Source organism: Diadema antillarum, unplaced genomic scaffold, assembly GCF_040938485.1.
Source record: "Diadema antillarum isolate AM-2024a unplaced genomic scaffold, OU_Dant_1.0 scf00000131, whole genome shotgun sequence".
Taxonomy (NCBI): Eukaryota; Metazoa; Echinodermata; class Echinoidea; order Diadematoida; family Diadematidae; genus Diadema; species Diadema antillarum.
The window spans coordinates 1,987,355-2,013,045 of record NW_027271020.1 but is presented as its reverse complement, the minus strand read 5'-3'; the positions used below and the strand labels follow the sequence as shown (position 1 = coordinate 2,013,045).

The following is a 25,691-nucleotide window of genomic DNA, read 5'->3' as shown; positions in this document are numbered from 1 at the left end:
GACGGACGGACGGACACACGGACGGACACACGGACACACACACGTACGGAGCCCGTTTCATAGTCCCCTGCTCGAACTCGTTCGGCGGGGACAACTAGAACCCAACTGAGACTAAAGTACACAGCAGGGCTGGGATCTGTGAGAACACTTTTCTTACAGCCATGGGCATCAGGATTATTTTGAGGTTGATATCAGCATCATAAAGCTTGCAGTAAATATGCACACACAAATTTATGAATTTTGCTTCTTTCTTTCTTTTCCTTTAAGGCTTCAGTATTAAAGAGATGAGATGGCAGTCACAAATCATAGAGCCCTGCAGCTGTCAAAATGTTTTATTATTACTCCTCACCCCATATCAGTTTTCTTGGTGTTGTGAATGGAGTCTCTCTTTTTTCTGATTAATGCAGTTTTCAGTGTAGGGTTCATTTTTACCCACGCCGATGAAAATCGGCAGGGGGTTATGTAAAGGGTTCCGTATGTTTGTTTGTTTGTTTGTTTGTTTGTTTGTTTGTTTGTTTTTTTGTTTGTTTGTTTGTTTGTTTGTTTGTTTGTTTGTGTACAAGATAACAAGAGAACGGGTAAACGGATTTGCACGAAATGTTCAGGGAATGTTTGGATAATGACAGGAAAGAATCGATTAGATTTTGGTGATAATCGGTTGACCCTTGCAAATTCTGTGTGACCTTGAAGTTTTGACCCCATGGTATAGTGACCATTCCGAAAATTTCCCGTTTCTCACTTTGCGATTTTCCGCTACCATACGAAGACATAAACTCCCCAACGATCCGACTTCGCTGCTCAAATGTTCGTAAGAATTCCGAAATTTACGTTTAGGCCTATTTGAGGGACTATGTCCTTCTAGATTTATGAAAGTTCGTTCTCCGTCATCACAAACTGGCCCGTATTTTGATGATTTTTCAAATTAACATTGATTGTTTTTTTCGTTGGAGGAGCATTTTGCTCGGTCGCAGTCACACTGCACGATATGCGTGCTCAATGTCAATGCGTGTGCAAGGCCGCTGAAAATGCATCGCGCTCTACACTGTTGGTGCAAAATTGCACCGGGGACGTTGCGGCGCTCGTTGGTGGCCGAATACTGGTGCAGTAGACATTTGGGTCATTCCATGAAGTTGGGTACACAAAGTGTGACATGAGGCTCAAAATTTCAAAACTAATGCAGAGCTTAGTTATTGTCATCTCAAGAAACATAGATACATGGAGTATATCAAACAAACTATTAGAAGTTTGAATCTTGCAGCGTAGCCACTACACATCATCACACATTCAAGATAACGCCCACTTGTTTCACATGTAACAGGGACACCAACCTTCCAATTTGATCTGAAGAAAATCTGCTTTTTCTCTTAGTTTGCCACAAGATATTTATAAATCAAGAAATATTTGGAAAGTATGTTGTGACTCTTTCCACACCAGCAACAGCAAAAAATACCAATCGAAAGTTAAAAATTTTAAAAATCCTACAACATTTTCTTATTAGAAAGGTCTGCAGACAGTTTTAGGGGTCAATTTTGAAATTCAATCTTAATGTAAATATATCTTTGAAATGCTGCACAACTAATACTGGAAACAGGGTGAAGTATAAGAGGACATGCTAATGCCTAAATAGGAACAGAAAGTGAAAAGGTTAACAAATACAAAAAGACTCTATTTTCCCAAAACCTTGTTTGAGGTTTCACATGTAACGATTACACAAAGATTCCGGTGTCCTGTTACATGTGAAACACTGAAACATAGTCCTTTTTGTTAATATTCTTTGAAATGAAGCATGAATAATTCAGGAAATATGGTGAGCCATAGGGGGACATGCTAATGTTTATAAGATCAGAAAATAAATATGCAAAATGACATACAAAAATGACTACTTTGCCCAAAACTTCATTTACGGTTTCACATGTAACAATTACACAGATTTTCTGGTGTCCTGTTACATGTGAAACACTAAAATAGTGTCCTATTTGTTAATATTCTTTTAAATGTAGCATGAATAATAAAGGAAATAGAGTGAAGCATAAGAGGACAGGTTGATGTTTAAATAAGATCGGAGAGTAAAGATGCGGACATACAGAAAATGACTATTTGCCCAAACTTCATTTTAAGGTTTCACAGGTAACAATTACACAGAGATTATGGTGTCCTGTTACATGTGAAACAATAAATTTGTCTCTCGATTTATAAGACTTTCAACATTTTTAAATTTCAAGTAATGACTGAGAATAATTATATAAAGATATATATAAGAATTTTATTCTTATAATTATAATGTATTTGTCCCAAAGTTTATTTGGTGGTTTCACATGTAACAAAGACACCAAGATACCGGTGTCCCGTTACATGTGAAACACTAAAATAGTGTCCTATTTGTTAATATTCTTTTAAATGTAGCATGAATAATAAAGGAAATAGAGTGAAGCATAAGAGGACAGGTTAATGTTTAAATAAGATCGGAGAGTAAAGATGCGGACACATATACAAAATGACTATTTGCCCAAACTTCATTTTAAGGTTTCACATGTAACAATTACACAAAGATTCTGGTGTCCTGTTACATGTGAAACAATAAATTTGTCTTTCGATTTATCAGACTTTCAACATTTTTAAATTTCAAGTAATGACTGAGAATAATTATATAAAGATATATATAAGAATTTTATTCTTATAATCATAATGTATTTGTCCCAAAGTTTATTTGGTGGTTTCACATGTAACAAAGACACCAAGATACCGGCGTCCTGTTACACGTGAAACATCAAATTGCTAGTTTTACTCAAATAATGCATGTATCTCATTATTTTTGTTTGATTTTCTTCAAGAACAGCTTTTAATTGAACAAAAATAAGCAATCACATGGATAATTTTAATTAATTACAATCGTTTACCCTTCTTTGAAAGATTATCTTTCCTCCTACACAATGTACAGATTACAGAAAACTTGATGCATGTAGTCTGGGTAGGCTCAAATTTAATGTGCATGCCTATCACAATGACATATTGAACGACAGAATTATAATTTTATTCATTAATTCAAAATGAAATTCCCAATATCTTCAGATTTTGTTACAACTCATATTCACATTTTCTTGCATGTTACCTTACTAATATTTTTGGCACTCCAGTTCTTGTATTGGTTTATCAATGCGTTTTCAAGTTACAGTGACTTTTATATTTACATCCATATTCTTGCATGTACATTATATTGATACTATTTTATTACAATACTTTTAATTTTAGTCACATAGTGCCTGCATTTTGCTTTTGTTCAAGTTTTGAAGTTATTACAGGAATTCTAACTTTGAATTTCTTTGCCATCACCGTTGTGATGAACACTACATTTTTTAATACAGGGGAATCTTGTTATAAAGAACAGTAGAACACTGATCTGACGAACTCCACTACTACAATGTAATCTTTCTTGTCCCACTTCTTTGTATTCTTTTGTGTTACTAGTAGAACATATTTACAATATAACACACTAATTTATATGGTCTTAAGGACCTCACTATAATGAAGTTCCCTATACTCATAATACTTATGTATAATAGCCCTGATACTATCAAGGATTCAATACAGCAATCTAACTTTGATGGTCCCAAGAAATTTAAGAATCTTGTTCTCGGTTCCCCTGTATTGTTAACTTGTGTCATTCTATTTAGTATTAAAGTAATGTCACATAAAAACTTGATTTCTGATTAGCATACAAATATCAATTCTATTAAATGAATTAAAAATTAAGTTCCTAAACCATGAATTATAACAATATCTTGTTGATTTAAGATTTTCCTGTTTCTCATGAGTTGTCAACAGTTTTTTATATGAGCATGTGTGTTTGTTTTTCAATCAATGTTTTGATTCAGAATTCAAACTTCATTTTTCACATGAAAAATTCCAAATAACCCATACTTTCATTTGCATTTTGTTCTAGTTGAGGCCACATGCTACTAGCTCCTCAGCTGATGACTGCAGCGCAGTCCTGCACGTCTACACTAGTGCTGTAGTAAAAAGGTTAACAAAGCAGTAACCAAACCGTCTTTGGTCAAAATGGTTTGGGTTTGGATAACTGTTTTGATTCTCATTATGTTCTGAAAATATTATTACAAATAGAATTACGAGTAAAATTATCACTATAAATATTACCTGCAAAATAATGAAGGAATATGTACAACCTGTATAAAAATTTGTACATTATATGACCGAAACACAACCATATTTTTGAAGTAGGTTAACTGGGTTTTAAAATAACCGAATACTACAGCACTAAGACTCTACACTGAATGATGTGCAGGAGATCCTGGCCAGTAGTGCCTCATAACATAAAAGGATCGAAACAGCTTCGGCATTTGCTAATTTTAATATCTTTCATGGGAAGAATGAAAAAAGGCAAACATACAATGGAATGAGATACGGAAGGTGAATTTTCACCATTAAACATTGTATTTTATTCCTTACATATACTCTTCCAATAAAACATTTTAGAAAATTTGAAGAATGCCAAAGCTGTCCTGAGGCTGTTTTAATTCACATATACATGTTCCTGTTCTAAAATGCAGCATCCTGTCCTACTAATCCTATTCTTCAAGATTGATGAATGTGTCGATTCTAGTTGCCAGTGAACGAAAAGTGTTTTCTTCAAATCCAAGATGTCTTGAGGACACAGGAATTGGTGGAGAGGGGAAGATGGCAAAGATCCCAGTTCTCCGAATCCAGTCTTGCTCCGGTTTGTCTGGCCAAGAGTACTTGTTATCACCCTTATTGAGTAAGAAGTTGATATGTGCATCTTCTCCTTTCAGCTCCAGGACTTCTCCGACCCACCACGTCTTACCATATACAACGGCAACAAAATCCCCAGTTTGAAGGTCCTGAGTTTGGCGATAAGCTGTATATATGAATAAAGATAAAATATCTAAAATTATAAAGTAACAATGCTTTTGCAAAATAGAAGAAAACTGTCACCAATAGACAATTCTCAGATAACCAGTACTGCACGTAACATAATCAGTAAAAGGATCTCCAGTGATCTTTAATATGAAAGAAGACATACATCCTCCTGCATTCAGACATAGTTATTCTGAAAGAGAATTTTGATCCACAGAAAAACTCATTTGAACAGAATTGAACTGGTATGTCTCTCCATAAATCTTGTAACAGCCTCCCTAAATATGCATAAAGTGGAGGTGTGATTAACTTGTTGGGAAAAAAATATCCCTTCACATGTACATAATATATTGCATGTGCAATTGGGTATATTAACTTTAAACATAAATAACAAAGACATTTTGGGACTAGAATTGGGTGCAGGTGAGCATGTGTCCCACGTGTGTGTTCATGCTGACTCCATGCTGTAAGTGCACGTGGATACATACGCATTGCAGTGGGTGAGGTCACTGAGGTGTTTAAGTGCACATCAGTATTTTGGTGTGGGTGGACTTAAGCGTTAAAAATGGGGACATTTGCAGGTGTGTGTTCATTTGTGAGGTATGTATAAATGTGTGTGTGTGCGCATGTGTTTGGGTTCATGCTGGTGGGGTTCCAATCCATGTGCGCTATGATTGTTAAAACCTAAATTGCCAAGAACATCAATACATGTGCAGGGACCAATTTCAATGATTAGAACAAGTAAAATCTTAAGTACATTTGTTAACATTATACCACTTGCCATTTTTTTCCTTTGTATATCAGACAATTTGAAATGATTTCTATGCTTCAGTGCATGATAGTAAATTATTTGAATCTTGAATTGAACTTTGAAAGTTGAGATGTAAAAAATAATTTTTACAAACCTGTAACATGAACCCGAGTGCCAGCAGTAGATGGCGAGTGAGAAGTAGGGAGTTCCATGTGAAGCTGTGTGTCACACGTTGACGAGTGAGAGGTTTGGTCTTCAACATGAAGCTCAGTACCAGTAGACAGCAAGTTAGAAGTTGGGACTTCAACGGGAAGCTGTCTGTCAGACGTAGAAGGCGGGTGGGAAGTTGGAACACCTATGACCACGTTATCTGTGAAAGTTGAAGATTATACATAAAAAAGACCTTAATGGTAGACAATGACTTTTGCATGAAATTTGTCAGAATTAGTGGGAACACTACAGTATTCAAGCAGACAATATTGTGAAACCTCTGTGCAACTTTATTTATGGAGTTAAGTTGAAAACTATGATTCAAATTATTTTGGTATATTTATTATAAGGCCTTACATTTATTCTAGACTTAGTCTACCTTTTACAGACCTGTTTGATCGATTGATCATGTTCATGGTATATTTTATCACTAAAAATACAGCAAAAAGAAATAAGTGAATTCTTTACTATGACATTCGTATACCTACTGACATTATTATTTGGATTTTAAGTATTATATTACAGTCCCCGAACGATAAATGCACTGTTGTTGCTTGAATGCCGACTACACTACAACTGTTATCTTTTGAATTCTACACAACTTTTGATTTCGAAATTTCACAGATATTGCCCAAATACTAATATCTTTGGTTTCAAACAATGATTGGGGCATTTTGTGGGCTCTGCAAAAGGCATTGGCTACCTTAAATGTTTCATCCGAGGGACAAATAAACTGTTTTTCATATCGCCAAAATTAACTCCCTAATATAAAAAAGGGTTGAAGAAAACATAAACAGCGATATTACTGATTTGTACAAACCGGTAACATGCAGTTGTTTCACAGGTGAAGAGGAAGGGGAGGATTCGCTTTCCCAGTAATCATCTGCATCAGTCATGGAAGACGGGCCGTCAGCATCCAAGTCATCATCTGCAACAGTCATGGAAGACGGGTCTTCAGTATCACCTGTATCTGTAAAGAACACCTCACACTTACACAATTTTGCTGTTGTACCACTCTGTAACGAACAAAAACATTGGTCTATCCAAAGAAAAATATGTACAGATAGTGCGCACATATTTAACTCTGTAGTATAGAACAACATTTGGTCATCGTGGCAGCGTATGGCAAGACAATGGTGTAATGTGCAGCAGCAATTCATGAGTTATAAGTTTAAGAACATCTTTCAAAAACCCTGGACTTACAGAAATATATGTTAAAGGCATTGGTTAACAATGAATCCAGTTGAAAAAAATCTGAGCTACATGGTCCCACGTGCTACTAGTAAATCTGATATAGTGTAGAAATGAAGCCCTGCAAAAATTGCTGTGAAAATGATAATTTAAATACTACTGCAAAAATGTAAATTTGCAATGACTGTTTTACGATGCTCAAATTTCCCCATTGGCTATAGTGTTGAATAAACTGTTACTGAAATGGTTCATTCTTTATTCATAGAAATCTGGATAGTGAAGGCAGGATTTTCAAAACTTTTATATTCTTGGCCGTTTATTCATCCACTTGAACATTGTTACACTGCTTAGACATCGCAGTTGTACAATTTTTTAAATCGACCCACAATATTAACCACTGACTTTAAAACAACCAATGAATAAGATGGGTCTGTTTGAAAACTTTCTGCTTGGATCACAAATAACTAGCATTAGTCAATAATACTAAATGAATATATATATTGGCAACCTTCTAGGTAAATATTAAGGTTAATTTAGTTCTTACCATGAGATGTCTCAATCGTAGCAGCAAACAGCTTTTCACTTTTCCAGTCATCTACAGTCCCTCTGCTGTCACACTGCTGATTCCCGAGAACACAGCCTTTACAGAAACAAGACAGGTTCCTTGTCCACAGCCGTCCACTGCTTTCACCCTTTACACAGTGCAGTTGCCTGGTGCCCTTGATGGTCTGGACGTCCTTGTGATCTCTGTTGTGATTCATTTCCTCTACGAAGAACACTTTCCGTTGAAAGTGGAGACATTCGGCTTGGCTTGGTTGTATTGTCAATTCATCTTGGCAGAACTCATATACATCTTTTGCATTGTTCATTACTTTACGCCCAGAACTAATAGCTAATGAAGCTTGTCGTTTCACAACAGCCGTTTCCCCATCGCTCGGACCTTTCCCATGTCTGGCACCAAAATAGTGATGCTCTACTGGAACTTGGTAATGTTGCTGTGCAAGAGCAATGTCCTTGAATGGTCCTCTACTTTTGTATTGGGCTGCACATTGATCTGTAAATCTGATGATCTTGTCAATTTCCATGTTTTGCCGGAGATGCTGTACTGCCTGTGACATGAACTGGTGCACTGCATGATATGTATGTCGATTATCGCCTGTTATGAAGACGAGTGACTCCTGCATTGTCTCATCACATGTTGGACATCTGTGATAGCAAACAATAGGGTGGATTGTGACGTTTGTGTGATACCAATGTGCGCTTTGTATTTCGTCTTGGTACTTGCATACAAAGTTCTCTGCAAAGTCCAAGACCATGACGACCCAGTTGTTTGGCATGTCCTTGGTAAGTGTAGCAAACTGCTGAGATTGCCAAGACGCACTATGCAGATGCTTACTGATAGTGACCGTCTCCCCTTCAAGTTCCTCCAGACATTGAGATATTGTCCCGTCGTTGGTGACAATCTGTTGCTTGGTGATCGTCTTCCCATTCTCGTCCACTCTGACCCGAATCCATTTCTTCCATGTCATATGCTTAGGGCCGTGTTTTTCCACCAGCGGTCTCAGGTAAGATCTCAACAATTTGGGACCACATTCTTTGCATTTCCTCTCGGAGCAATGTCGCATGTACGTCTTCGCTCCTTCAGACTTGGGACACATTGTGACGCGATTCACTGAGTGAACGCCATCAAAGAAGGACTTCATTCCGTAACTGTGTGCTAAATTATTAATTGCTGTTGCCTTCAACTCAATATTTGTGCAGTATTCGCACAAACATGCCCTGAATTTGATTGATCCTTGGAGCTTTACATGATGTGGCCGGAGGCTGTAGAATGTTTTTGCACCTACTTTCATGTCTGGATTCTGTGATTTGAACTTCAAGAACAAAGCCGCCACTGACTGTTGAAGATATCGAATATTTTTCATGGTCTTCATGGATACCATTTTCTTATCAGGCAGGTCGATGGCTGATTCTTCGTAGAACGAGATGACTGCGCTTGCTACCTCTGGGGACAGCTTTCTCTTGTCGTGCATTTGCTTCTTCTTGCTTGCCGAGGAGATGATCTTGCGGCCCATCTGCAAGAGAGCCGATCCTTTTTTCTGAAGTCGGTACTTGCTCAAGATCTTTAGTGATGCAGCAATATTCCTTCTTTTTTCTAGGTCTTTCTTCTTCTTGCTCCTCTTTAGTCTGCCCATTTCCTCACTAATGCTTGATGTCAGGAGATTTTGGACTTCATGATGGGCATCCTCAAGGCCAGTGTGCATTCCTCTCTTCTTCAGTGCTGCACGCTTTTTTGGAGAGGACTTCTGAAATAGATCTATCATCGTAGAAACACACTTTTCTCGGTCTTGTGGCATAACTGCCCTTACTCTCTCCAAACTTTTTCTTCTAGCCGAAGAACTTCTCACGTCACATCCTGCAGATGAGAGTTTCTTGCGAGTGACTTCCAACTCCGCATGTTTCTGATCGAATGCCTCTGCAATTTCTTTCAAACGTTCCTCTTCTTTCTTTAGCTCTGCTTCTCGAGCCTTGAGCTTCTGCGATTCAATCCACATAAGCTTTTCTTTTTCTTTTTTCTGCTTGTATTTCTCTCGTCGCATTGCGTTGTATTGCTCATGTTCTTCTTTTGACATTGCTGCTCGTCTCTCTCGCTTCTTTCTTGCCTGTGCTTGTAATTTTTCTTTTTGCCTTTTGTCTTGAGCTCTGGTGCTAGGTGTTTGTTTCATTTTGTTTGATTGAAGCCGTAGTTGCTCCTCCTTTTTCTTTGCTCTCATTTTCCTCATTCGCAGAGCTGCAGTCGCATTACACCGCTTCTTTTGTTCTAGGAACTTTTCAGACTTTTCCTTCTCTTCAGTGGAGATATTTCTCTTCTTTAAGGTGGACTCCGCTAGGGACATTTCGATCCTCTGTAACTTGTTATATTCCGCAGCTTTTTTCAACAATTTTGTGTATTCTTGTGGGTTGTTGGCCTTCAACTTATGTCGCCACTTTGTTGTTCGGGAAGCAGCTTCATTACTGTTTACTAACTTTACTGTTGACTGTTTTTTTGAGGGCTTCCGGGCCTCCGAATCAATACTACATCGCAACCGAAGATGGAAAGGCTTTTTCTTAGCCATGTCTATCGGTGTTTAACCAGCCTGAACTTGAAGTAATCATAAGTTGGAAGGAGGGGGGGGGGGGGGGGGGGGGGGCTGTAGGGGGGAAAAGACAACATTAAAATTAAAATAAAATTAAAACTGAAATGTAGTTCAAATATGATTTGCAGATTACAATATATATTCTGGCAACCTTCTAGGTAAATATGAACACTACATTTTTTAATACAGGGGAATCTTGTTATAAAGAACAGTAGAACACTGATCTTTATATCGAGTTTCCACTGTACCTCAAATTTATATTGGGTTGTATATTAATGGCATTATTTGAATTGTATTTTGAAGGGTGCCCTCTGCGATTAAATGGTCATTTTTAAACTTAGAAACACTAGCGAAGTAAACTTCATGTGCAAATTTTGCCGTTTGTAAGATAGACAGAGACTAGTGTCATATTAGTAGTAACTTGTATGGTTGAGGGCCCCTAGTTTCGGTAAACTAGCGATTGTCAGCCTCCTTAGTGAAATATTTTATTTTCTAAATGACCTAAAATTTAGCTCAGAATGTGCTATAAATCCTGCATATTGACATCGTGTTGTCACACTCTCGATGAGGTCATCCCATACGGAAATATCGTCGAGAATAGCGTGCGACGTTCTTCTGCATGCGCCTGTCCTTGTGGAACCTTGTTCTCAGCAAACTATCTCACCAATAAATTACGTTTGGTTTATGTGGTGATAACTCAATAAGGAAGTCTTATACTACAGCAAGAGGTCATACCAAGCCCCAAGGAGGTACTAGGCAAGCGTAGTACCTCCTTGGTCATACTAGTCTAGACTCGATACTACTAAAGGGCGCTGATGTCGTCGTTTACCACCAGACTTCCATGTGTATTCAACTACATGTATTTACTTACATAAAAAGACACGAGTGGGACTAAAGATGCAATATCATTACGAATTACTTTACTCGCGCCGATTGTGGTTTTTTTTTTAATGAAATATTCTTCGAGGCTCTGCCCACACAATTTCGTTAACTGTGGGTATAATCTACGAAATATCGATCATAAAGTGTAATATAAGTACGATACGATCATGTCAGAACATGAGAAAGATAGCTAGCCTACCTTGTCAAAAGCGACACGTCGTTTCCATCGTAACAGCTGCCCACGAAACACAAAAGCGGCTTGAGCTGTTCTAACCGGTCGTCTGCAAGCCGATCGCACTCGTCACATTCAAGTCGCATCATCCGGAAACCCGGGCAATGTGTCGTCAACTCGTGAGCGTACGTCATTTGCCGAATGGATCGTGGAGAATTGTTCCCATCGTAACTTTTTCCACGGACACGAAGAAAATATACAAGCACCTTATTCCTCCGTATTTTCCAAAAGCAGTCAAACGCGATTGTTTCTTTTCACAGTTTTAAAGATCCATTGACAACAAACATATATAAGACATTTCTTGCCATGTTTCTCTCGTATTTCTGCAGTTTTCCACTCGCAAATATTTAATCCTCATTACCATTTCGCGGACACGAAATGTTACGATAGTAACATGATCTCATAAGAGGTAATTTTCCAAGAAAAACCTCTTCATTGGGGAATTGTCTATTAGTGCCGACTATGAGAGTTAATAATGTGAATAAATACACAACTCATTTTTCTTTACTGTAAATTGTATTTATTTAATATTCAAACAACACAAACAATGTTTTGATGTCACAAAAGAAACACAAAAATTACAAAAAAATAACATTTTTAATCATCAAAAAACGGGATTTTCATAAAGTCTCAACTATGCCCTTTTGATAATATATTCTATCACTCCTCATTAATCAGACAATGTGGATATTAGATTAAAATAACTTTTGTTGGGACCTCTGAAAACAGATACATAACATGATGAACAGTACTGCCCATTGTGTACCCAACTTCATGGAATGACCCATTTGCATTCAACCCTTGCATTGAATAATTCCCGTAGACACTAATCATAGGGGTAATTGCCTAGGGGGTACGTAAATTTTGTTTTTCTTTTTTGCTTTTGTGGATACCATCAAAGATCGTACACTCATACGACCTTTGATATTTGATGATTTTTCAAATTAACATTGATTGTTTTTTTCGTTGGAGGAGCATTTTGCTCGGTCGCAGTCACACTGCACGATATGCGTGCTCAATGTCAATGCGTGTGCAAGGCCGCTGAAAATGCATCGCGCTCTACACTGTTGGTGCAAAATTGCACCGGGGACGTTGCGGCGCTCGTTGGTGGCCGAATACTGGTGCAGTAGACATTTGCATTCAACCCTTGCATTGAATAATTCCCGTAGACACTAATCATAGGGGTAATTGCCTAGGGGGTACGTAAATTTTGTTTTTCTTTTTTGCTTTTGTGGATACCATCAAAGATCGTACACTCATACGACCTTTGATATCATCACACTCTCGGCTTGCTATAATCAAAATATCCCGCAAGAAAACGGCGTATTTCTCGATTGTTAGCGCTTTTTATTTTTTAGCGACTTAATTCGCGCGCGCTTGGAAAAGTTCCGATTCTGCACTTTTGACGGTGGAATTTGGGATTTTCGATGGATTTTTGGAGGAGACTTAAGGACTTTCCTGTACGTGAATGAGTGTTAATACCGTATGTGTAATTATGTGATTTGCGTGTGATGTGACTGTAGAACCAAAGATCGTACACTTCAGTGTACGATCTTTGGTAGAACTCACTGGCTGGTGATAAAGCACACTGGCAATTAAGTGGCCGAATTCTGGTAGATGACCGAATGCACATTATGTTTACCCCGACTTTGTACTTAGGCGTGGGTCTGCCGCCTTTGACGGCCCCTCTCTAGTTTTTTTTTTTTTTTGATGATGCAGTTTCCAGTATATGGTTCTTATTTCCAGGTGAACCGTTAATTGTGTACCATGATCGTAAGGAGGCAGGAATATGATTACCATGAACCTCCAGATCTGAGTGTCTGAGTGTTCAGAGTGTTTCCTGTCAGTCCATGTTTTAATATTCCAGATAAAATTGATTACAAAGTTGATTGCATTGCCGTTCACTGCACGAGAAAGTAAGTTTCTGCCCTTAACCAAAGTCCAAAGAGTGAATCAATAACTTTTAGATTTAATTCTAAGTCTGATTAATGTGTATTATCATTCATCGATGTACCTATGGGAAATGTATACCCTATAACCAAGTAGAATGCTGACAACAGCATGAAATGGAGCAGTGGATGCTCTCACCATGGAGCTACCATGTAGCTCCATGCTCTCACTGTGTCTGATCACTACCCTTTATACATGTACAATGTACCTGTAGCCTAATTCGACTCCTATTTTGACTGAGTACGTCTGAGTAGTGAGCGTTTGCCTAAAATTCAGAACCCTGTACATAGCTGTATAGTGATGAATACATTGTAGGCCTACACTTTTACATTCCACTATGAATTACATAGCATTGAGGCCAAATAGGCCAATGCAATTGCCTTTACCAGGTTTTGACAAGAATTGTGATTTACTTGCAAGTGCCATCATGGACTAGTGATCATGTATGCCAAAGTGAGATTAATTCATTGGAGTAGAATCAAAGCTGTAACCACTTTCAAAGTGAAAAGTTTTGATGATGTTCAAGAGATTGCTGCAGAGCAGAGTTTCTTTATTGACCACCGAAAGAAAGTATTCCTGCTCACTTGTCATCATGTCCATTTAAACAATGTCATGATAGAGGAATATGAATATTATGACCAGAAGAGGGAATTAATGGCTTATAATGTAAAGGAACAAAATTACCTCTGTTGATGTTTGTTTTGAAAGAAGTCAGGTGTTACCATTAGGACTGTAGAAATACAATGTACAGTGGGTAGTCAATGCTCCAGTACTCATCCACAAATTCTCGGATGTCTGTCCATATCCAAATACAATGTAGATGACTTTAATCGCATTGCATGGTAGCACTGATGTGGTGCGTGTCAGGTATACAATCCAATTTGAAGAGTTTTTAGCATAAAAAAAGATCACAAACCAATTCGATTGGATGTTTAATAAAGATGATTAGTTGAATGGTGGAGGGGTAACAACCGTAACATCACTAAAGTAACTGTACGTACAATGGTTTAGACATTGGAGGATATTCATCACTGTACACATGATTCTGTCAAAGATGGACTGAACCATTGATTTTTGTGTGTGTTCTGAAATGGTATCACCCTGTGATTGTTGATCAGATCTATGCAATTACTGTATGACTTTGCCCTGCTTTATTTAGTCATACAGTTGCTCATCACTTGTAAGCTTGCTATTAAAAAAGAGGTAGTAAAGCATGTTGTTGGAGCAATATGCCCCACCCTCACTATTTTGGACTTATATGACCACCCCCCCCCCCCCCCACGTACTGCGGGTGTACAATGTATGTACACGTATGAACCACTTTTCACCCTACAAATTTAGTCGATCCCTTACCATGAAGGGTCTCTGTGCAATTGATAAATGCGGAAATACTTCATTAACACTCTCCCGAGAATTGTCTGAAGTACAGTTGTAGGTCTACAAATATTGACAGTGTGTACTTGTTGATGTACAGCTAGACGTAAAGGCAACGAGCAGTGAAAGATACCAGATGTAGGGAGAGAATGAGCATGTACAAGTTGTATACCAATGTACTTATGAAAAAAACAAACAAACGAAATATACATAAGTAGTCATTAGTAGAAGCTGCAAAGGGATTTAATATTAATCTGATGTTCAGGCACATTTATAATACAATGTACATGTACCACAAAGGCATTCATCGAGAAAATGAAATGATGTTTAACCCGTTGAGGATGGGCTGATTTTGCTACAACACCCACTCCCCATAAGACCCCTGCCCCAGTATACTGGGGACTCGTCCTCAACGGGTATAAAATACCTGATATGAGACTCCAGTTGTATTTGATACAAAATAGCACTGTATCTTAATCTAGTGATGAATTACAAAAATGTAGGCCTACATAGTGGTCGTCAAACTTATCATGCAAAGCAGTGCTTGGTTTAACATTTTGCTCAGACAGTTGTCACAAACTTCTCTTCGTTTTAACATGTTTCTGTGCATCTGTGGAGAACTGTGAGAACTTTCTGACAATGTGGCGGTTAGGCCTTTTCCATGTTCCAAGTCCAACTTCTCAAGAGCAGGGCTTGGAGCAGATAGGGTGTCCCTATAGTCCAGACAGGTAACATATTTGTAGTCCAGACCAGACACCATGCAGTTCAGGCAATATTGTCAAGCAGTTTTGAATTTGATGGTTTTCTTCTGAAAATATTGATCCTGCTAATTCTAATAGTTGCTCAGTAGAAGACAGAAAGTCTGTGAAGTTTATCATTTTGTTGTTATCTTTTTTTTTCTTTCTAGGTACCTGTGATTTCTCATAGCATGTTCTCTAAGTTATTAATAAGTTGGTTAGACATTTTACTGCCAATGCACCTGCTGCTAGTGATTTCCATCCCTTTTGTGAATTAGAGGGTAGCCCACTTTGAAATTCAAATATGCATGCCATACTTTCAAAGATGCAGAGAAAGAGAGAGAGAGAGGTATGGCTCAGTCACTACAGCATTGCTTGAACTACATAATTTGTAGCAGCAAGCTACAGTTCAATAACTTCAATCTTGATCCATTGTCCTCCAGAGGGACGGACTGCACTGCATTCTGTATGTGCATAGATTTTTAAGTATTCATTCTGCCAATAAACCTTTGCTGAACTTTGACCCCCGTCATTCATTCCTCCCTGTGTGCACAGCCTCTGGGAGAAGGCAAAGCTTGTCGTCTGGTGGTAGCCGTAGCAACCATTACTTGCTGAACATACATTGGCTGTTGCTTGGGAGAAAACCTGTCCTCAATACTCACTCTGACAGACAGACAGACACACACATACATTTTATATATCACATTTGATCATAACTTGTCCCTGGTATTTCTTATAAATCCTGTATGGCTGTTGATTTTTGTACAATTTAGTTTCAGTTATTTGTAGGGGAAAGAGCATTCAAAACCAGCATCTGACAGTTGTATTGTTATAAATGCTGCCTATTCCTGTATACTACAAATGGTATACTGTAAAAGTGGTTTCTTTCGCGGTGGTTTTATTTTCGCGCTTTTCGCACTTTGAGGTTGAACCGCAAATTTAGCATCACGCGAAAATGTTTTGAACTCGTCGCTTGTACAACGCTATCATTACCGACCGCGAATTTAGATACACGCGAAAAAGTCCACACCGATGGAAACCGCGAAAGTTTCTGTACGCGAAAGAAACCACTTTTACAATAAACGCAAACCCTTCATGGATGCACACTGAAACCTGATATTATAATTTAGTCAAATTATGTGTATTTAATTTACTTCCAATAAGATTTTTGTCTAACTATACTCAGTGTACATGTTACTGTACATTATGTACAAAGTGCTCAGACATCCCCTACCAGTTTTATAGATCTGATTAGAAGTAACTTCATGGGTTCTTTTAGTGATTTGCATAATGTTTAAGTATGTTTAATCTTTTTTTTTTCCTTTTTTATTTTTTGCCCTTTCTGAGCTGCCAAGAACCAGTGTGGCATCTTTCTGCTTTTTGATCATGTTCTTCCTATGACAGGAAATATCAATTACAGCTGTAGACAAATTGAAGAGGCAAGACTTCTATAAGCCTTGGCAAATGCTGCTACTTGTAGAGCGCTTCAAGTATCATGCTAATTGCTTTTTGTTTCACCCCCCCCCCCCATACTGAAAAAAATAAAGCTTTTTTTTTTTTTTACCATTGAAAGGGGAGGGGGAGTGTCAGGCATGTAATGATTTATGTGCAGTATGTATGAAATATTCTAGAGATCAACATTGACAGCTTGTTTTCCAGACAGCATGCATGATCTGAATAATTCACACCTGACAATGACTTGCCTTGTTTTGCTAATTGCTTGGATGTTTTAATATTACACAAATATGACATTGTTTCTCGGAATTTGAAGACAGAGCATTTAATGTGCTGACGTTGTAGCCTTTTTCTCCTGTGAACTTTTCACGCTATCAAAATTGTATGTGATGTACAAGTGAGCAAGTGGTTCATATAATACAGAGTTTCAGAGTAGAAGTTGGTATTAGAGTTCAATACTGTGCCACGCTATTGAATATTTTAAACCCACTCTCTGGGGTGCATTCTTGCTTTGATGTTTTTTTTTTTTTTTTGGAGGGCGGTACTCCCGCAAAGAAACACTACACACATTTTGTGTCACGCTAAGTACTATAAACGAATGGCACTAATAAATTAACCCATTGAGGATTTGATTTTGCTACAACACGCATTTCCCATAGACCCCTGCCCGAGTATACTCGGGACTCGTCCTCAACGGGTTGATATAGCACTTGGCATTGAAATAGAATTTGGATGTCAAGTTTATGGTGTGATATTTGCCCTGTCTCTTTTAATATTTTTTTTTTCTAGCATTAAATTTTCATTTTCAATTGCAACTGTGCCCACGAGTATTCCCTGAAGCAATGATGAATTACCCCCCCCCCCCCCCCAATCTACACGTGTACAATGTACATGTAGCCAGGTTGAGTTTCTTGCTCATAGAACCGATACTGTTTGCCATACTCTGTGAAGTGGCATGGTCGGTTTGCACCGAAATGACCAACATAAACAAGCCAGGGTGTCTTATTTCATTCATTCACAGTGGAAAAGGTCCCATTGCACATTGTATGTCTACTACCCTAGTCATCTTCGGTGGATCATGTTACGCCTAGGTCTCAAACTTGATACGTTTACGTTTACACTTAAAAATGCAACTAGACGGAGTCATATTAATTTATGAGGAACCCCCTTCCCTCCCCCTTAAAGAAAAAAAAAAAAAACGATTGCCCTTACTAATGGGATTAGTGCAAATTGTATGCATTAAAGTTGGTCTTTCATGATTCCTTTATTTTAATGCGAAGTCCAAGTTGTGGAAATTTGAAAACCAACTAATTTTTCTGGTCAGATTACCATTAACCATGTATGTACAATACATACATACATTTTGTATTGTACCGTATATCACAAGGAGATATGTGAGGATAGCTTGTACACTAGGAGTGACACGATGAGAAGGTATAAAACAGAGATGGGTGGGAGCAGATATGGTCAGCTGACCATGTACTTTGGACAGTGACTGGTCACAGAGCTACCCAATCTCATGCATTCTGCGTGAGACCCAAGCATTTAGGGTGTCTCACGATCTCACGCATGGTACCCATTTTTCTCATGCATCGGGAGCATAGGTCAAAGGATTAACGTGATACTGTAGTTGCAATTGAAGGTATATCCCTTTTGTCTTTCAAAATAAGGAAAAAATAGTCAATTAAGTATACACCAGATCGCACCATTAAGAGCTAAATATTGAAAAAGCTCCATACCGTGCTCCTGACCCCCCCGGTCGGTTGCTTCACTCCCTCGCTCGCACGCATGCGCCCACGCCGAGGACGCCGAGTCATGAAAATCTCACGCGTAAAAATTTTTGGAACTTGGCATCTCTGTGGTCATTGCACATATTTTTGGACCTGATTGTGTTTTTAGTCTTACAGTACATAAACAGGAGAATCCGCTCCTTCAGATGACTTCATTCAGAAGGATATATGAGACAAAATGGATATCTTTGTGGAAATTCGACTAAGCAGAATATTAGAAGAAAGTGTATGAAGTGTTGAAATGTCATATGTTTTTCTGAAGTGATGATCTTGGTGTCACTTTCAGTCCCTATTATGCAATTCAGCTGACATTTAATGGTTTCACCTTACAATTTTCCACTTTGTACACGGTGTAATCAAATCTACAAATTTGTGATGAACTTTTAATAAGTTTGTACAATTATTAAACTATTAAAAATTGCCTAGAGCTGCATTTAAGAATAGATATTGCCAATTTACTACAATGTCTTTCTGAATTTGAAGGAGAAGAGATTTATTGAAAACATAACCTGGAAATGAACAGGAGATTAAAAGATATTGATGCCATTGTCTCCTTTGTCAAATGTGAATTTGACTCAGTTGTGGTGTCATTAAAACTGTAGGAAAATGTCAATATTCCTATTTGATTGACTCTAATAAAAACTTTCATTTTGCAATGTGTTTCAAGTGGATGGAACATGGGCTCTTTAGAGTGGAATTTCTTTCACTCTTTACAGGGGCTGTACAGTACTGGTTGAGGTGAGGATTCACCTTGTAACGTTTTGCTAGATATTTAGAAACCACTCTATGAAATGTTAGAGATCATACAATTCTAAGGGGAATTAAAAGTTTATTTGATGAAAATTGGTTTTGAAATAACTGAGCTATCTAAAAACAAGGTAAAACAAAGAGATCCTAATAAAAGTCGTGACCTGTCAATTTTATTAGGATCACTTTTTGGGATATCTCAGCTATTTCATGGCCAATTTTCATCAAATGAATTATGTGGAATTCTTGAAATTACATGCTTTTTCATATTTCATGAGAGATTTCTCATTATCTCACCAAAAATGTGTTTTTAAACCTGAACCCTCACCTCGACCAGTACTGTACAGTCCCTTTAATGTTGAAATCACACCATTACAGAATTGTGCTTGCCATTCCCTGCCTGTATGCCTCTCTAGTCTCTGGACAACTCTGTACAATGTATCTGTTTTCTGTGACAATAGGTACTCAGAGCACGCAACAAGTTTTAAAGGGTTTGCTAGTTTGGTTTCTGTGAAGTCTATACCTCTGGAGGCACAGATGGTTTCTCGGAAATGTTACTAACTGCTTTTAGTTTTGCATCGAGATTGACCGGGCAAGGTAGTGCAAATAGTGTATATTGTATGGACCACTTTCTCACAGAGACATACCAGGGTAAAGTCATATTCACTAGACAGTGTTTATAGTGCTCTGAAGAATTAGATCTGTGAGGCAATCTAGCATTAGTCATAAAGGTTACAGCTCGTTATTCCGAAGGTTCGTTATTCCGAAGGCTCTTTATTCCTAAGATTCGTTATTCCGAAGATTCATTGTTCCGAATTTCATTTTCGGATTAACCAATCTTCAGAGTAACGAACCTTCGGAATAACGCCACAAATTTTCGAATTAATGAACCCTTTTTCATTTTCGGATTAACGAACCTCTAGGTATAGGAAATTTGCGTGTTTCGGATTAACGACCCTTCGGAATAACGAACCTTCGAAATAGCAAACCTTCGGAATAACGAACAGCACCCGGTCATAAAATGTGCCAAACATGGTATCAACTTTTTAGACAGATACCATCAATCTTGTAGAACTTTCAAAGCAATGTACCCATAATAGACTTTGGCTAATCCATGTAATTTTCTCTCCCATTTTGAGAATTTGTGATCAACCATTTGTATCACTTTGTATGGTCAAAGCTAATGTAAACTAAAGCAAAGTTTGATAGTCCATTTTCACTTTCACTTTCACACAGATACAGTAATCATCCGTTTATCAGAAATATGGTCGAATAAAGATGGAATGATAAGGAATGTACTGTACCATGCATATAGTAGATTACAAAGTGTAAGTGATTCCGTCCTTCTTTCCCCTCCCCCATTTTCTTTTTTTAATGTTTTGTGTGGAGAGATATCTGACCATTGCAGTGATGCATGAACCTTTGAAGGAATTTTTTTTTTGTCATATCAACAGGCTTATTAATGGCATACCGTGCTTGCATTTGGGTCATGGGGCAGGTGCGCATGGACTTTGGATGTACATGTATAGGCTGAAAAGCCTAAACGCTTCCTGTAGGCAGAGTTTGCCTGGCAAATATTTGCTGTATTACAAATAAATGCAAATAATATCAGCAGCCTTTGCTGGGCGTAATGCCGTGTCGATTGGGTCGTAGGCCAGGAACATTACAGTGCACCTGCTTCCCGCAGGACTGATCTTATCAGCAGTCGTTGTGCAACCTCTTTTATTTCTCCCCCCTCTCTGTCTGTTGTCACTTTAATAGAGTGAATTAATTACCAACCAGAAGTTGTAGTGGCTGCCCAGTGAAAAAGCCCATCGATGATGGATGATCCCAATTAATTTGTTTCTACTCGTTCCTCTCTCAAACATGCCGGAAATATCGGATTTCATTTTTTTTTTCTTCAAAATTGCATTGATTTAGTTTCTGAAAACTGCAATGATCGGGAATACCACTTCTGGCAGCTGCGATCCAGAACCGTATACCGGTACACTTGAGCAACGAATCCATCTGAAAGTCCTGGAAGTGTGCGCCATCCTTTTTGATTTTCGACAAGATGCTTTTTTTTTTGGTGAATTGTAATGGAGCTGCCAATTGGTACACATTGTGTATGTGACCGGTTGTCAGTTACCCACAGAAAGGGATCTTGGTTTTATTTTTGGCCATTTAAAAAAAATAATGATATTGCAGAATTTGAAAGAGTGCATCAGCTGTCCTATTGTCAGTGTGAAAATTGATCTGATTTTGAAATTGTATGGTGCACATTTTCAAATTCTGCAATAACACACAAAAATGCTAAAATTTGGCCTATTTGTAAAACTGACAGTACAGAAAGCAAAAAAATTTGTTTATTTAGAAGAGCACAGCATTTGTAAAAAGAGTAACACATGTGTCCACTGTATTAACAAATCAAACTCCTGTCAGTTATTAATTTACAGGTTTTAGATTTTTAGGAACTGTCACTTGCGTGATTTTTTCTGAATTTTCTTCATTTTTCGTAGTAATTTTTTTTCTTTTGAATACAGACCAGCAGTGTAGAAGTTTGAAACATCCAACATAAATTTATCTGGTTATGTAGGATATTATTACATTGGTTGTGTAGCTACTGGCATCTCCCATCCCTATAATCTCTTGCATGTTTCTAGGAATCTGGAATTGAATAATTCAGTGTTCCACAAACTTCTGTTTGAAGTTTAGTGTCTATCCGTGTGTCTTCAAAGAACATCATCACAGTTTGTTGTAAAGCATGAATAAATATGAATAATAACCAGGAATAGTACAGTTTTTTTGTGTTTTTTTTTTTACATCCACCTTGTACCTACATGTATAGGTAATATTTTCTTAGTGAATGAATAGTTATTTTCTGTTAAACAAATGAAACCCATAATGCAGAATCCCCTCCCCCTCCCCTTGGGATTGCAGACGTAAATACACAATCAGTTTAATATATAATATATATCATCAATTGCTTGTCCTGTTCTCTTTGCTGTAATAAACTGAATATGAAACCTCAAAACATAGTCAACGCAACAAATTGCATTTGCTACATGTCAGATAAATGGTGGAGCCACTGGTATGTGTGTTGTTGCGTTTGTCGCGGTGAACTGAGATCTTCACTGGCTTTACGCCTGGAGTAGCACGGTGGCGGCAAGGTTGTAGTCGCTGGCTTCTCTCCCGTGGCATGAGTCATGCTGGTGGCTCGCATTCCTAGTCCCAGCCCTTCGCGAGAATAGCTGGCAAAGAAAAGAATGCCCGCCCCCGCTCGCTCATTATGTCTGGTCCTGATGAATGGGAGCTGACTCGGTCCCTGCACTCGGCAAAGGGCCGTGAACAAGTCGGGATAATAGAGAAGAATTTAGGGGATAATTCCGTCTGCTGTTTGTGCTTGTTTATCACACATCGTTGTGTATGGTTCTGTGATAGTAGATGGATATACAAAAAATGGGCTTTGAAGAGCTTGATTGAAAAAAAAAATGAAAGGAAATTGGCCTGAATTCAAAAACATACTTCTCTTTTCTCACAGTGATCAGAATGAATTCCTGTTTTGTGAAAAAGCAACAAAAAATTGTTACTCTTTGATATTGATTTGATATTAATAATCTGAAGGAATGTCACATACAATATGTTTCTATACATTTGACCATTACTTGTTTCACTTTGGTTGAATGGACTATCCAAAAAACTAAAAGTTGTAAGCTCTCTACTATACTTTTCATGACTGTTGGCAACAACGCCCAGTTTTAGGTCTTCGGGTGCGTTTGTCAACTCACTTCTGGCATGGAATTATGGTTTCCAAACAACTTTCAGAGGGAATTGGGCAGATGATATTAAACCCAAAGCTGTTTTGATTATGGGGTTAGAAACACCTTTGAAAGAGCGAAAAATGTGTAATGACGAACATGTGTGCGACAGAAACTTGTTTCTTTGCAGATGATAAATGCAGAGTCGTTTTGAAGCAGTTTTTAGGTCAGACCTCTGCCCACGCAACTGCGCAGTGGAGCTGCACAGTGACAAGGCCTCCCTCTTGACTCGCGATAGAGGTGATGATAAACACAACAACTCAAGAAATGGGGTCTGGAAGACATTTTCAAGTGCATTTTAATAGTGGGTATTGAAATATGGTTCAATCATGATATTAAAGATGTTAAACGCAGCCTTAGCGGTGTGCTTGCTGACTGGGAATAGCCAGTGTCATGGCTAGATACTTATTTCAAAATCTTGCAAAGATTGTCCTTCAAAACAGCATGTCTGTGAGTGCTACTGTTATTCTGAATATGATCATAGATACACACAAAAGAAAAAATGGCAGTGCATCAAAGAAAAAAAACAACAGCAACAACAACAACAACAACAACAACAAAAATGTATCAGTCTTTGCCAAAACTCTGTAGTTGTCATGGTACGTACTGGCCATTCCCTGTATGGGCTAAGGGTGCAAATAGCGCCCTCTCATCCCCTTATCCATGGCACGACACTAGAGTGGAATTTCTAAGAAATTTCTGAGTATGTCTTGATGAGACTACTATAGGTTTCTATAATGGTTGAAAATAAAGGCATGGTTAGGAGTGCAGCTCTCCTCGTGCTGTCAGGCATACAATGTACATTTGTGAATTCTTGCAAGTTTTGAAAGGAAATCCCATATAGACCAGAGCTTATCAATGAAATTGTGCCACCATCAGAGCTATTAAACCCAGGTGTCAATGGAGGATGACTTTCCGTAGAATTTTCAGTGATTTTTTTTTCATCAGTTTTTCTAAACTCGAGAGTTACTCTTGAGCAACTTCGTAGACCCTCTGAAGCTGACCTTGTCTGAAAAGGATATCAACAGGAAGAGTTTTTTTTTTCTTGGTTTTTATTTTTTTTAATTCTTTTTATTTATTTGTTTTTGCCAGTCTCTATCTTGTGTACTGTCCCACTTATTACACATGGCTGTGTTCCAAGACATCTCTTGCGATTCTTCCCCAGACTTTCACCAGCATAGTGGCCATTGTCTGGAATGCTCTGGCAGCCGTTTATGTCACAGAGTTCTGGTTAATGGTCCCATGGTGCTATCTCCCTTTAGATACTCTTTAACCCATTGAGGATGGATTGATTTTGCTGCAACATGCATTTCCCATAGACACCTGCCCGGGTATACTCGGGACTCGTCCTCAATGGGTTAAAAACAAAGCCAAAGACATTCAGATTCTGGCCTTTTGAAGGAGGAACTGACTTGGTTCATCCCAGCTATTCTTGGCCAGGAGTGCAGCTACGAAAGTGAAAGTTGTATCAAACCCAAAGCCACAATTTCAGAAGCTCAAAGCGACCTATGTACTCATTGTAGGGACTTTATGCATTGATCATGAGATATACTGATATTGTTATGGAAGAAACCTCTTTTGCAAACATCAAGGGCATTGACACTTTTGAGACAATCACCTTAAGGTACAGTACTACAAACATTGTACATTTGAATATGGGGGTGTTCAGACGCAAACAATCTATACCAGAACGGTACATTCATACCAAAATGGTATAGCCATGATGAATTTTATACGTCTGAACGCTGACTAATGAAATGATGATAACAAAATGATGGTCAGAGCATCGTTTCGAACTAGAACTTGATAATGAATCAGCATTCCATCATGTCTATTATGCGTCTGAACGTATGGCGACCATAGAATGGTATAACAGGGCGGGGCTTACACACGAGCTCGTGCGAAACCCTGTTCCTCTCACTAGCGGTGACGTCATGGCCGTAACATGCGCAGTGGGAAACTGAGCATCTTTACGATGTTTATGACGTTTATCCAGAACGGTTGAGATTTAATAGCGTCTGAACAGTCTGTCAGTAGATGATTCTTCATACATCGTTTCTTTATCGAGTTGTGGTATAAACTGGCTTGCGTCTGAATAGGGGTCTGTATTTTACACATGCTGGTTTCTTTGCATTGGTAGGGCTATCAAATAGCCGAGCAAGCATAGCAGCCTCAGTACTCTGGAGTACTATACAGCGTATATGATACCATTGTATGATATTTTTAGTTTCACAAACTTTATAGGAAGAGAAACCACCAGCAAAATTATCGCATTCAGTATCTGAAAATCAATTGCATCCAATCAGTAAAGTTTTCACTTCAAAAATGAAGATACAGTACCTTGTTCAATTGCACTTGCAGTAGTTTTTGATTGCCAATACAACCACTTGCAAAAAAAGTTTGTATTAAAGTCCAATTTATATTATAGGAAAAAGTATGCTCAATGAATAGAACATGGTGTATACATTGACTGTACATGAAGTGTGTAGTGTAGTCTAGATTCTAGCTGGTTTGTATTTATGTTTAGTATGTTTGTGGGTCTGTTTCT

General features: G+C 38.1%; 2 protein-coding genes across 2 annotated transcripts in view; one reads left to right on the top strand and one right to left on the bottom strand.

The window, feature by feature from the left end:
- LOC139720680 (uncharacterized) overlaps positions 1–25,691 on the top strand; it is a 104,351-nt gene that overhangs the window by 5,268 nt on the left and 73,392 nt on the right. The gene's annotated exons all lie outside the window — the stretch shown is intronic.
- Positions 1,122–10,206, bottom strand: LOC139720681 (uncharacterized). The gene is made up of 4 exons (XM_071632038.1): positions 7,587–10,206; positions 6,672–6,821; positions 5,796–6,011; positions 1,122–4,891 (listed from the first exon to the last, which is right to left on the bottom strand). Exons 1-4 carry the CDS (start codon positions 10,156–10,158, stop codon positions 4,584–4,586), a joined length of 3,246 nt encoding a protein of 1,081 aa, XP_071488139.1. The 5' UTR covers positions 10,159–10,206; the 3' UTR covers positions 1,122–4,583.